A 12,885-nucleotide genomic window follows, 5' to 3' on the forward strand; every position below is an offset into this window, starting at 1 on the left:
ACCTGGTCTTTTTACATCATGAATGAAATGATATGAGCGTTGAAAACGAGGAATAGAACGCGCTCTTATGCCCGTTTTTACCAATGCAGTTTAACTTTAATCTTGGTTCAATTAACTCTTCATCTTTTTCTAGTCTTAAGAATAAGAAAAAGATGAAGATTAAGTTGAACTGAAATTAAAGTTAATCTATGTTGGTAGAAACGGGCATAGACGCATGCGTGAGAACGGTAGAAAAAAAAATTTCTCTATGTAATCTTAACACTCTTCAGTTTTTTATTTATCTCTTTTATGTTATATCTACTTGTTTCCATTTTTATCAATGTAGATTAACTTTAATCTTTCAACTTTAACTTTTAATCTTGATTTAACTTACCTTTCTTTTTCTCTTTCTAACTTTTAAAATTAGAAGAAACATAAAAAGTGAATTAAAGAGATACAAGCAAGTTAAATTAAAGTTAATTTATATCGGACATTATTTCGTTTTTATTTGGCTATATTTTTAGAAGCGTTCGAGGAACAGTCTTTTAATTGCTTGAAGCAGCATACAAGATGCACAGAATTCTTTTTTCGCAGTTTCGCAGATGAGATGTTACAAATTAAACCTGCTGCATATGATGATATGATACATTGAGAGAATTTTTGATATTTATGACTATAATTATGTTACCATAAGAATGGTTGCAATTACAATAATTTAAAATAATTCAAATAGAATTTATTATCATTTTTTTGAATGATCATATAAAACATGGAATAATATTAATATAATATTTATATAGTTAAGTAAAATGTTAAGGAACTGGTCTTAATAGACTGAAAAACTTGTACGGATATGACAGTCTTAATAAATATATTGATTTAAATGAGATAATTGTCCCATATTGATAAAATAAATCAATCTCTATTATCGATAATATAAATTTATGAACATTATTTCAATTTTAATTTTATTTAAATAATATTAAGTATGTATTTATTTTAATCCTTATCATATTATTTATATCTTTATTGTTTAATATATGTATAATAATTAAAGATCAGCACATTTGTTAATGGTGCATATATTGATTTGAAAAGCAAGTTTAGATAATGAAAGTATATATGTACAAATTATATATTACTAAAATCAATACAGAATGTATTAATAATTAATATTTGATTGCAAATGAAATAATCAATTAATATACGTTTATAAATGTCTTTTTTAAAATAATATCGACAAACATTTTCAACGCTTTCAGGTATTTTATTTACACAACTTAACAATATACCTCATAAATACATACATCTATTCTCACATATATTGAAGTAAAGCAGTCGTTGTGACAACATCACATCACATGGCGAATATAAAACAATAAAAATATACATAATTTATACAATTGTAGACCAAGGGTTTGAAAAATTGAAACCAAAAAAATATCCGTATGCTCTCCGACATGTTATACACACTCGTACTGCAAACGTCTTGCGTCTATTTTTTTCTTTACAAACGGCGCATCAAAGTGACATCAATGATAATCTCCGTTGGTAGGTACTTTTGGTTAGTGTATATCAAGCCTGTCCAATTTAAGCTCCGGAGCCAAAACGCAAAGCCATCGACGTAAAAAAATTTAGTATAAGATTTCAGAGACTGTAAAGTGTTGATTGGTGTTGATACGCATCTGAGTGACGCTTATTAACATTTTACAGTCCCTGAAATCTTACTCACATTGAATTTTTTTAGGTCGATGACTTTTGTTTTGGCTCCGGAGTTCAAATTGGCCTGCCTGGTGTATATGTAGTTGGCCCCTCCTGTTAATAATATTAATATCTTCGCCACGTTTCTCCATGAGAGTTCTTGTAGGAAGTCTTAACGCTAATCCACGTAAAATACAGCATGAATGAATTCTTCATGGTACTTTCTCCTCATTACATCTTATGTACTCACAGAGTTTTACATATTGTATTTACACGTTTGAGTCAAATGGGAGTCAATAGAGAAGTGAAATTAAAAAATCTCTAACTAAGCTCAAACCCCGCGCCGGCCTGTATCGCGTACAGTAGTTTCTCGCGCAGGATTTTCTCATCAGGAAACTCGGGAAGCTTCAGCAAGTTCATACAGGTACTCGAGGTCGGCAAACGATCCACGGTGCCGGCATGCTGGATGCAGAACGGTGGATCGAGTTCCTGTAAACAAAAATGCGTGAAAGTTAGAGAAAAAAATATCACAAACGTAACGTAATGATTATACTGATTGTTGTTAATTAGATTCTAGGCTGAGATTCAGTTTCGAGATACTGAATTGTAGAACCGCACATATATTTACAACGCACTTTGAATCCCAGGAGAGGAGGGCGACTACAGCTGGTAACGAACTTTAGTAGTTGGCCCTTCTGCTGATCGTTGAACTCGTTGACAACCTTCCAGAAGGCAGTGATAGTCGGATGGTCGGGCGCGTATCCGCCGGTATAATTCGTGTGTAACATCAAGTCGTTTACGTCCACGGGAATCTGCGCGCCTGAAATGAGTACTTGCAGCTCCTTGTTGTTGAACATCTGCAACCAGTCGAGCGGTACCACACTGCCGATTCCTTGCTTGAACGCGAAACACTGCTCGCGTATCTGCTTGTTCAGTTTATAATCGGCCATCAGATGAATGTACTCAATGCGATTATGATTTGTCACAGAGATGGTGACGCCCTTCGGCTTCAATTCATCGACCTGTCTCTTGCCAAGATCGTCGCTGAGCACGGTGAAGTCTAATCCGAGATCCGCCACGTCGCCTTTGTAACTCTTCAGATAGAGAAGGCTGCGATACATAATAGGATCGAGGGAGGCCAGGTGATGTACGTCCACGTCTGACTGGCGTCCGACGATCTTCGACAAGAAGAACTCGGCGAACGGCAACTCCACTAGCAGATTCTCGTACAGTGCCTTTCCCAAGATCCTGCCAATAAAATAATAATGTTTCGGGAAATCGTCAACTAGCAATTTCACCGTAGGATTCGGATACAGCATGTTGTCCTTGGTGAGTTTGAAAAAGCCGCGGTTAGGGTCGAAACTGGTCTTCAATAATTCGGATAAAAACTCTCTGAATAGACCGCCACCATCGACACCGGCTTCCTCCAATCCCGCGGTATTAACCAACTGAACTCGCATCTTCAACCGCAGCTCTGGTTCGTTTTCCGGTGACAACTTCTCGAAAGCGTCTTCGTAAAGGTAGTTTCGTCTCACGGAAATCTGTATCGATGGACCCTGCATGAAGTGCGCGAGTTCGCCCTGCTGTTCCGCTTTGTCCTTGTAGATTAACGACTGGAATACCACTACACGATTATTGAACGGTACAACAAATGGTATCTCGCGCAATAGCGTTAATGTCCGCACTTCCGTCGCCGACAGCGGTGGCCCCTCCTCGAACTGCTCCCTCGTGAAGGCCCTCAGATTCTGGAAGGGCACATATCCACGTAGCTGGCGTCTACGGATTGCAAATTCCTGCGGTTTGTCAATGGGAATGACGACGTTGGATGCGATCCAATGGCCTTCCGGGCAGAACTGCCGTCTGAGATCACGCGTGTGTAGTTGCCGTAGAAGACCCACCGTGACCTTTAATAAAATTATGATGTACGTAAGTATAGAAACAAATTTATAATAAATGTGATTTTTATAATTATGTATAACATTATTTATCATAGTAACTCTAATAGTAACTCTTAATCGCAATTAATAAAATTTGCAGAAATTTAAACATTTTCTTTGAGATAAAGATTAATTATAAATTAATTAGAGAATCGTTAATCTTAGAATGTTATCAATAGACATCGGATTTTTATGCAGATATTTTTTGCAGATATGCATAAAATATGCAAATTTGCACAAATAAATATGCATTTTTAGAATGCTTTTTTAATAAGACAAATTTCTATTTTGATGCTACTTTTCAATCTGCTTTCTAAAAAAATATGAAATTGCATAAGAATCCGATGTCTAGTTATCAATATGTAAATTTTACAATACAAGTGAGCAAGATCATGAATGCTAAGCTATATTTTCATAACTATTAGAAATCTAATCTATCATGCTAAAAGCTGGGACAATTTGAGACAAGTTTTTACAAATTCTGTCCGTTATGTCAGTTTAGATAGTCCTTATATATAACATTTATGTAATGATAGCGATATTATATCACTCATGCCTTTTTTCCAATGTAAATTAATTTTAATCTGGTTTAATTAACTTTTTATCTTTTTCTAGTTCTAAGACTTAGAAAAGGATAAAGAATAAATTAAACTAAAATATTGTAAGTTAATCTGCTCTCTAAATTCTTTAGAATGGAATCTTATTCTAAAGAGTGAAAACTGAGCCAATCTTGAAAAAGAATGCATATGATGCATGAAAGTTAAACAATAATTATCATTAGATTTTAGAGATTTCAAGAAATTATCAGAATCTTGGTGAAACCTTAAACAAGTGCGTCCAGATCTGTGTATCACGTCGGCACTGAACAGCGGACGTAAGGCCTAGTACAGCGTTTTTGTAGTTGTCGCGCATTATGGGTCGAGTATCAGGAAACGCTAGCTCCACCAGACCCAAGCAGACACCCTTTAAATGACCAGACAGCACTGCCAGCTCCGCGATGGTAAAAGGCATTGCATGCTGTTGCCGGTTCTTGGATATATGTTCTACGGAAGTTGGCTCGAGGAAGAACTCCGTGTCGTGCAATGTCGCGATCAACTGGCTAAACAACGAGCAGAACACCGCTAGTAATGGAACTATTCTGTCGGTGTCCTCGGTTGAAAGAGCGATTCCGCGCGATATAATCTGTAGAAGAGATGTGGCGGCACCACCACCAAACAACGACGTCTGGCGAATTGACGCTAAGCTGGTCCACAGATGTTTAAGAAATACCGGCTTGAATGCAAGCATATAGAGCAGTTTATATTTTTGAACAGCCAGCTCATTCGTGATAAGTAGATGATGGCATAACCGACACAGTGGTTGTAGCAGCACGAGGGGATCCGATTGGCTCTGTTCAATCGCCGATAGAATGCCGTTTACGCGCTGCTGCTCGTTTAACATCTCGATGCACTGCCGCAGGATATCAGCCTGTTTCTGATCGGCCACGTTACCATTTGATTCGTTGTCTGAATCATTATCTGTCTGTCGCTCCGAAACGCTTTGTTCGGCCATCAACGGCACGATGGTCGAACTCAGAGACGCGAGCACTTGTAAGTAATTTGTCAGCGCGTCCTCAGATGTGCACCATGCTACGAAAACAGTGAAGTATGAAATTGCAACGTTAATTTATCAAAAATATAAATTTAGTAAAATATAAATATAATAAAATTAAATTGCGAATATTTGGTCAGCATTATAGAATGTAAAAAATATTACTCATACAAAAATATGAACATAAATATAATTAATATGAATAAGAATATTAACAAATGCATAAATAATTCAACGTTAAGAAGACTGTCAAGAAGACTGAATAACATATTTTGTTTATCCGTTTGTCTGTTTTAGAATTAAAACTAATAATATCAATAGAGCTTTTTGTTTAAACTTACAAAACTGATTAGACGAATCCAATGACAGTACACAATAAAGCAGGTTTATCGTAGGTACCAGTTGGAATTGATTGATACAGACAATTAACTGGATATATGGAAAGTCTTTGAATTCTGCTAATGCAGGCACAACAAACATGCGAATAGGATCGGACAGTCTGGGCGAGAATACGCTTCCGCACAGTTCCCGCAGCACGAGCATGGAGTTCTCCTTGTTATTCGCGTAAGAAATCAAGTCGATAGGTCGTTCAATCATGTCCAGTAAACACTTGGAGATCGGGTTGGGCGCGACCGACGTCACCTTCGCCATCCGTGGCACCTTTTCATCCAGCAGCTTCCTCAATTGCTCGAAGTAATTATGTTGGATCAGGTAGACAAATATACTTTCTAGATAAGTGTGTTCGGATAGCACCTCCTCCGTGTTCTCTCGCGTTGTGAATACCTCTAGAACTCGTAATGGTATCGCCGGGGAGTATGCTTTATCTGACAGCGTCTCCATATTGTATCGCATACACATGCGAAGAATCCATCTGTACCGAACAATGTATCATTTAAAATAAATATATAAACGTTAGAAGGCCCCTATTTTATAACTTTTAACAACAGTATCGTTAAAAGTTACAAAACAGAGAGATGTAAAGCATTTGTTTAGTATAATTATTGGTATTGTTTAGTATAATTATTCTCTAAATATAATAGAAAAGAAGGTAGTATTATGGCGTCATAGTATAACGTCGAGCTGTTGATCAAATAATTCCATAAGTAATCACCAGGGTTGGATAAATTAACTTTTTTTTTAACTAAATTAAGTTAAAGTTAATAGCCTTGAAAATTTAACTTAATTAAAATACAAGTTAATCCATAATGAAATTAATTGAATGAAAAGTTAAGTTAATAAAAAAAAGTAATTGAAAAGTTAAATTTAGTCCAAACAACCAAAAAAAAAGAAGAAAAAGAAAAAGTTTGACCATTTTACATAATTTTTTATATTTTTCCTTTCATCATATTTATTAAAGAATCTGGTTATTTTTGTTCACAAGTAACGATTATACAATATAAAATTACTAAATTATATACTCATTATCCTCTCGCATCATATTTGAGGATTGACTTAAAAAAAACCAAATTAAAAGTTAATAGTTACTGATAAAATGTAACTAAATTAAGTTAAAAAATTAAAAGTCTAAAATGTAACTAAGTTAAGTTAAAATTAATTAACTTTTTAACTTTTTAACTTAACTTTTATCTTTTTAATTTAGCACCTAACCCTGGTAATCACTAGAATTTGCCATTTAATAGCGGAGATATTAAGAAAGGCCATTATATCTACACTGACTATAATACTACCTTCTCTATATATTATGTTTATGTTAATAGCTTACCGCAGTCTCCACAGCCATTGCGACAAACTTAACTTCAATTTAATTTCTATCTGATGCTTCAGAAAGTACTGAAGGATCCATATCAGTCTGTCAGCGTCTGAGGCGTGATTATAAAAGAATAACAACTTTCGCAGGTATGGCACTAGTTCTTCTAGGTTCAGGTTCCTGCATCCGGCTGCCTGTTTTGCTTCATCAAATTCCTTCCTCTTCTCCGCGCACACCAGTCTCCTGGTGACGAAGCTGCGTATGTGCGCCTGTATTTTTAGCGCAGCATCATGCTTCTTACGCTGCTGCTCCCTCTTTAGCCTCTCGAGCTGTGCGTGCTGCAGAAGAACGGCCTTCTCGTCTCGTTTGCTAGCACCTGATAAATTCTGCTGTGGCTTGCGCCTATAATCTCCCTCAAAGCTATACATGATTCATGATCAGTTGCCCAACACCTTGAATTTATCTCTGAAATAATTATTAAGTATATTATTAATATACATAATAATAATTATATAAAACAAATAAAATATTAAATGCAATAGTAATATATAATTTTCTCTCACATAAAACAATCATTTACATACTTAAAATAAAAATCAATTTTGAAAAAATACATTATGCTTATATTATGTTATATTGATTTATAGAAGATTATATTTTTTTTTCTAAATAATTTTGCTTCTTTCTGTGTAAAAAAATTATTGCTATTACATTAAATATTTTTTAATACAATAAAAATGTTAATACAAATCAACTTTATTTTGACGCTTGACTGTACACAGTTGACTTTCATAACTCAAGTCTCTATGATTTTATATAATAACAACCTATCATTTTATTTCTAGATACCTAGTTTTTACGACAAATAGTTACCACTTGATTATGCACCTCACTCCATTTGATAATAATTTACTATATATTTTTTTTAATAATATAATTTTGTAGTTAACTCGATACATGTAATTATTATTTAAGTACTCAGAAGACTTCAAAACGTAGAGTCGAAACATTTACATTTTTGTTATTTATAATAGTAGATAAATAAATTTTTAATATACACTTATCTATCCAATGTTATCTTGTATTGGTATTTTTATTGTATTCCATTTAATTCCTTACAGCCTAAAACATTTTACATATATAATTTGATAAGTCTTATCATTTAATACATAGGAGCAAACTGTTCTCGACACTTTAATTTGATTAAATGTTTTGCTTATTATATTAATAACACAAAATGTATCTAACGTTATATATAATTATTATTCTGTTAAATATACTACAATTTAAAGGTCCTGCTTAATCATGCTTGGTAAAACTCAAAACTTACCTTCAGGGCAAATTAAAGGTAACACTCCTAACAATTACAGAGGCAACTGAGCTATGTTTATTCCCTTGAAAGAAATTGACGGGACATTTTCTGTAATTAAGATTCTCATATTCCCCCTCTTCAGCGTAAAGTCCTCTCAGAGCACGTACGAAAGTTTCGTCAATTTTCAAACTTTGGTTGCTGTTCGAAGGTTAAACACGACCGAAGGAAGATTCTCGACGCAACGTTCTTGATCTTAACGGATGCCGCGACGACGGATCCGCGATATTCTACGACACTCCGTCGATTCTCCACGGTCCATCGCCGGGCAGAGACAATGACTTGCGATGGGAAGTCAGGAATGTGTGTATGGTAGCTACTCCGTAAGTCCGTAGTCCGTACACGTCTAGTCATTGAAACTCGCCATGTTTCGACCCTTCAGCGATAGAGATCCTCTAATCAGAGTCGCGAAATAACGTTTCCAATTTTTATTGGTGCCGACATTTTTCAGCAAAAACCGGAAATAGTCATGGCGTCAAATTTAAATTCTAAAACATGGTGTTTCAAATAAAAGATACACTTTTTATAAAAAAATTAATTTATTTAGTAATACTAATAAATTTATTTAGTAATACTATGCATAGCCATCAAAATAGCGTTTCTTTTATTCTTTATGTTTCTTACACGCTATCTTACACGTAAAAACAGCAAACCTTGTAAAAATTTTCATTTTAAGATTATAACACTTAGATAACTCATACTGTATATAACGAACGAATGAAAAATTTTCCAATATTTTTATATTTATATCTGTTGTGAATATTTTTTGCTTCTCACATTCTCGGAATATACGTTCCATTTGCAAAAATACATTAAATGTTGCTTGATTTAAATAAAATAAAGCATCTTTTTTGAAACATCGTATTTGTACTAATTTCGAATAAAACATTTTATTTTTTGTATTACGAACAGAACGAATGCATTCTTTACATAACTTAGAAGTTTTTTGTAAGCTGTGAATTATGTAACCAGCAATATTATATAATACGAGTATATTCATTTCAGTATTTTTAAAAGTAGGAATGCTTTCCAAGTTTATATTTATTGCATCAATATTTATATTTCTATCTGAAACTTTTTTCTTTTTTGGAGCTAGAACGTCTAAAAAATCCGTTAAATAATCTCTATCATGTTCTTCATAATTATTTTGTAGAACATGTTACAGACATATACAGAGAAACAGAAATTTCAAATAATTTTTAAATTGTAACGCGTTAGGAACAGGATTCTTACTTCTGACTACAAAAAAGAGATTTTCTGCACAATCTTGAGTCATACGGCCGGTTAAAACAAATTCAAATCCTTTCTCTTCTAACAGATAATTAGTAAGCTCTAAAATGGATGTGGTAGTAATAATCATTCCCTTTTGTACAAGTTTGAAGTATCCCTCATTACCAACCCTTATATCTTTAAAAAGATCAATAAATTCATATAAGAAAGAAATACTTTCATTGAATTTTTCTATGCATAATTTTCCAAGAACTACAGAGCAATGTCTCGAAGTTATTAATTTAAACCATTTAGCTACCTTTATAAATCATGTCAAATAATGAGGGTTGTTATTCTCATCTGCTAAAAATTCTAAGGCACTACTAACATTTGTACTTAAAACATTTTTTGCTACATTTACTCGCATTTTTTAGATATTGATTTTTAGAGTTTATGTCAGATTTACGTAATTTTGACGTTAATAAAAAGTCTAAATCTTCTTGTTTATCGAGTAATTCTACTAGATGATTAGCATATACTATATTTGTAGGCAACTTATATTTTTCTTGCAGCATAACAGGAATTGTAATAAATTTATTATTTAATAGATACTCTTTAACATTTTTAAGATGTGCTGCATCAGCTATAATATACAATTGTCAGTTAGGATCACATGGATGCTGAATTTTACTTATTGTTTGTGAATGCCGTCCCGCTGTTATTCCCAATTCCCGCCACAATCCCAAATTACACGCTCCCATGTCGGATGTAATTTACTATTTACATTTAAATTGATTGATTTTGCCTTATGTAGAATCTGAAAAATAATTGGTTTCAAAACAGCTCCATCAAAACTATTCCCCGTAAAATAATAAACAATTTGCTTCCATCTCGACCTCAAACCACCTAGCATGAATACTAAACCGTATGTTGCAGTACCTGTATGATTAGGTAATGTAACTGCAATATGAAGCGAATATTGGACTGATGAGAATAAATTTAATTAAATAAAGGATCCTATATTCGGTCATGCAATATGTAGAATCAGAAACGTTATAAATTCACAAAGAATTATGTATTTAATATTAAGATCCGCTTTGATCGAATATAGGATGAAGTAAATAGTCGTAACGGTCATAGGGTTTTAAATCGTAGAAAATCGACCAATCACAGTCGAATATGAAAAGAATAATCGACTGTGATTGGTCAATTTTCTACGATTTAAAACCCTATAACCGTTACGACTTCTATTGTAAACCCCGCATTACGGAACACAGCTGAGTTATAGCGCTACCAATCTTGTAACTAAAAAGAAAATTTTCGACACAGCTATCGGAACAGAATCCTTCTTATCTTTATTTAACATTGGGTGAACAACAAGGATAAAACGATACACGGAGGCACTCGGGTGATATTTCCGAACGCAGCCTAAAGTAATTGGCACAATGCGGAATTGGTGGAACGCTCATGATTGGTAGTGGCTTCATTCCGTCCATTCCGTTCCGCTAAAGTGTGTTTTCCTATGTCCCATGGAGCGGAATTTGCGGAATACGCAATTAGCGCTGATCAATCTCAAGAGCCTCCTCGTAGATCTATAGTTTTTGAATTATAAAGGCCGCAGCACAGACTTTTACATAACGCATAGTGCATAAACGAATCAACTAATCAGAAGCTTTTCTTTCCTCCCATTCCATGGAAGTCTGTGCTGCGACCATAAGTACTTAAAGAGTGCCTTCCAACAAGCGACTCAATACAACACAGTGATCATCTCATCCTTTTTTAACATTGGCGAACAACAGGGATGTAATAATGCACCATGTCACACCGTGTCATGTGTCTTGTTAGAAGGCATCCAAAGTTAGCGAAGAATACCGTCTAAAGTTCGCGTGCTTAGATGCGATTGGGTTTTCCGTTGTATCACCTGAACGCGCGAACTTTATACGGTATGATTCGATAACATTATTAAAACCTCGACATTTTGGTATTAGAATTTTCGTTTCAAAATGTCTCAGAAATCTACCCTTAAGCGTTGTTACGGTCTTTATCGAATACCCTGTATATATCAATGTGTAACAATATCCATATATTGTTGTATATTTCAGCAATAACTATCCCGTACGAATATTAGATATACAAATGGTTTATCTCGGATCTTGTAAAAATAATTGTGATATAAAGATTACATCATACAAAGATTATAGTCTTTGATTAAACCGCAATGCGGTTTGAATAAAATAGATGTATATACATCAAATATATATCACGTTTTATTTCTCCAACATTCTCGATATAAATTACGATATATTTAATTATGAAAGTATTATTATACTCGTGGTCGTTTCGTTTCTGTCAATGTAGAAATATCTTGGTCTATTCCCTCCTCTTGTCCAGTACGTTTCCTTGCTTTCGGGGATGATTGTTTCAAACATTCCATATCGTTAAATATTACTTGCGCTCCACCACCACTTGTTGGCAATATATCGCCCTGTTTGATAGAAAAAAGAAAGTAAAACTTGTATATTCATTAAGATTGCATCAATATTTTCTATTCATATAAAAAATATGTAATTTTTTTACACATATAATATACAAATTACGAAACCTTATATAATTTTGTTTCAAGTTCTCCGTCCGTATCATGCTCTTGTGCGACAAGACAATATCTAGATGCGCCATCCGTAATCTCTTTTGGTGAAGTAAGTTGCGCTACGCTTCGCCTTCTTTGTATCAATGGTTGCAATATAGTTCCGACTGGTACAAGAGGTTGAGGTCTATGATCGATCCATCTGTCGGCACTTTGCGATCGTCTATATCTCGGGTTTGAAACGGGTATCCCGTCCTACATATAAGAAAATTGCTTTTTTTTTCTCCAACTTTTATACACAAAAATTTTTAAGTTAATTAAGATATTTAAGAGGAAAGAATAATTGCGCATAATAGGTAACCTTTCGTGATACTCTGATATCTCTAACTGGACTGATTACTTTCGTTATTGATTCTGGAGCTTGGTCTTTTGATGCTATTGCAGAATTAGTATCATTGTTGTTGATTACAATTTGATGTACTCGTCGTAACTGTTCATCTTTCTTCTTCACTTGATTCTAAAAATAATAATATATTTAATTTTTAATATTAAAAAATGTCAAAGGTTGAAATACTATATGTATATAAAATTAGAGCAATTGCTCTTATTTTTATAAATATGTAACATTTGTTAAATTTAACCTGAAGATGTTCACGCTGTTGATGCAATCTCATTTTGAATTCTCTGTTTAACTTATCTGTCTCGACTTGCATCTTTGTATTATATCTCTGCTTCACTCTATGCTTATCTATCAAACGTTGATTTAATGCCAAGTCCCGATCTTTCAGCTATATGCATATACATACAC

General features: G+C 33.9%; 2 protein-coding genes across 2 annotated transcripts; both read right to left on the bottom strand.

Annotated features, from left to right (window-relative positions):
• Window positions 1-1,249: 1,249 nt before the first annotated feature.
• On the bottom strand, window positions 1,250-8,571 carry LOC108720873 (ubiquitin-protein ligase E3C). The gene is made up of 6 exons (XM_018445143.1): window positions 8,246-8,571; window positions 6,931-7,380; window positions 5,549-6,078; window positions 4,440-5,245; window positions 2,316-3,584; window positions 1,250-2,169 (listed from the first exon to the last, which is right to left on the bottom strand). Exons 2-6 carry the CDS (start codon window positions 7,341-7,343, stop codon window positions 2,002-2,004), a joined length of 3,186 nt encoding a protein of 1,061 aa, XP_018300645.1. The 5' UTR covers window positions 7,344-7,380; window positions 8,246-8,571; the 3' UTR covers window positions 1,250-2,001.
• Window positions 8,572-11,816: 3,245 nt separating this feature from the next.
• LOC108720831 (uncharacterized) lies at window positions 11,817-12,860 on the bottom strand. Its single transcript, XM_018445061.1, has 4 exons — window positions 12,719-12,860; window positions 12,439-12,594; window positions 12,096-12,332; window positions 11,817-11,978 (listed from the first exon to the last, which is right to left on the bottom strand). Exons 1-4 carry the CDS (start codon window positions 12,788-12,790, stop codon window positions 11,817-11,819), a joined length of 627 nt encoding a protein of 208 aa, XP_018300563.1. The 5' UTR covers window positions 12,791-12,860.
• Window positions 12,861-12,885: the final 25 nt, after the last annotated feature.

The sequence above is a fragment of the Mycetomoellerius zeteki genome, unplaced genomic scaffold, assembly GCF_001594055.1.
Source record: "Mycetomoellerius zeteki isolate Tzet28-1 unplaced genomic scaffold, Tzet1.0 scaffold1030, whole genome shotgun sequence".
In the NCBI taxonomy this organism is placed as follows: domain Eukaryota; kingdom Metazoa; phylum Arthropoda; class Insecta; order Hymenoptera; family Formicidae; genus Mycetomoellerius; species Mycetomoellerius zeteki.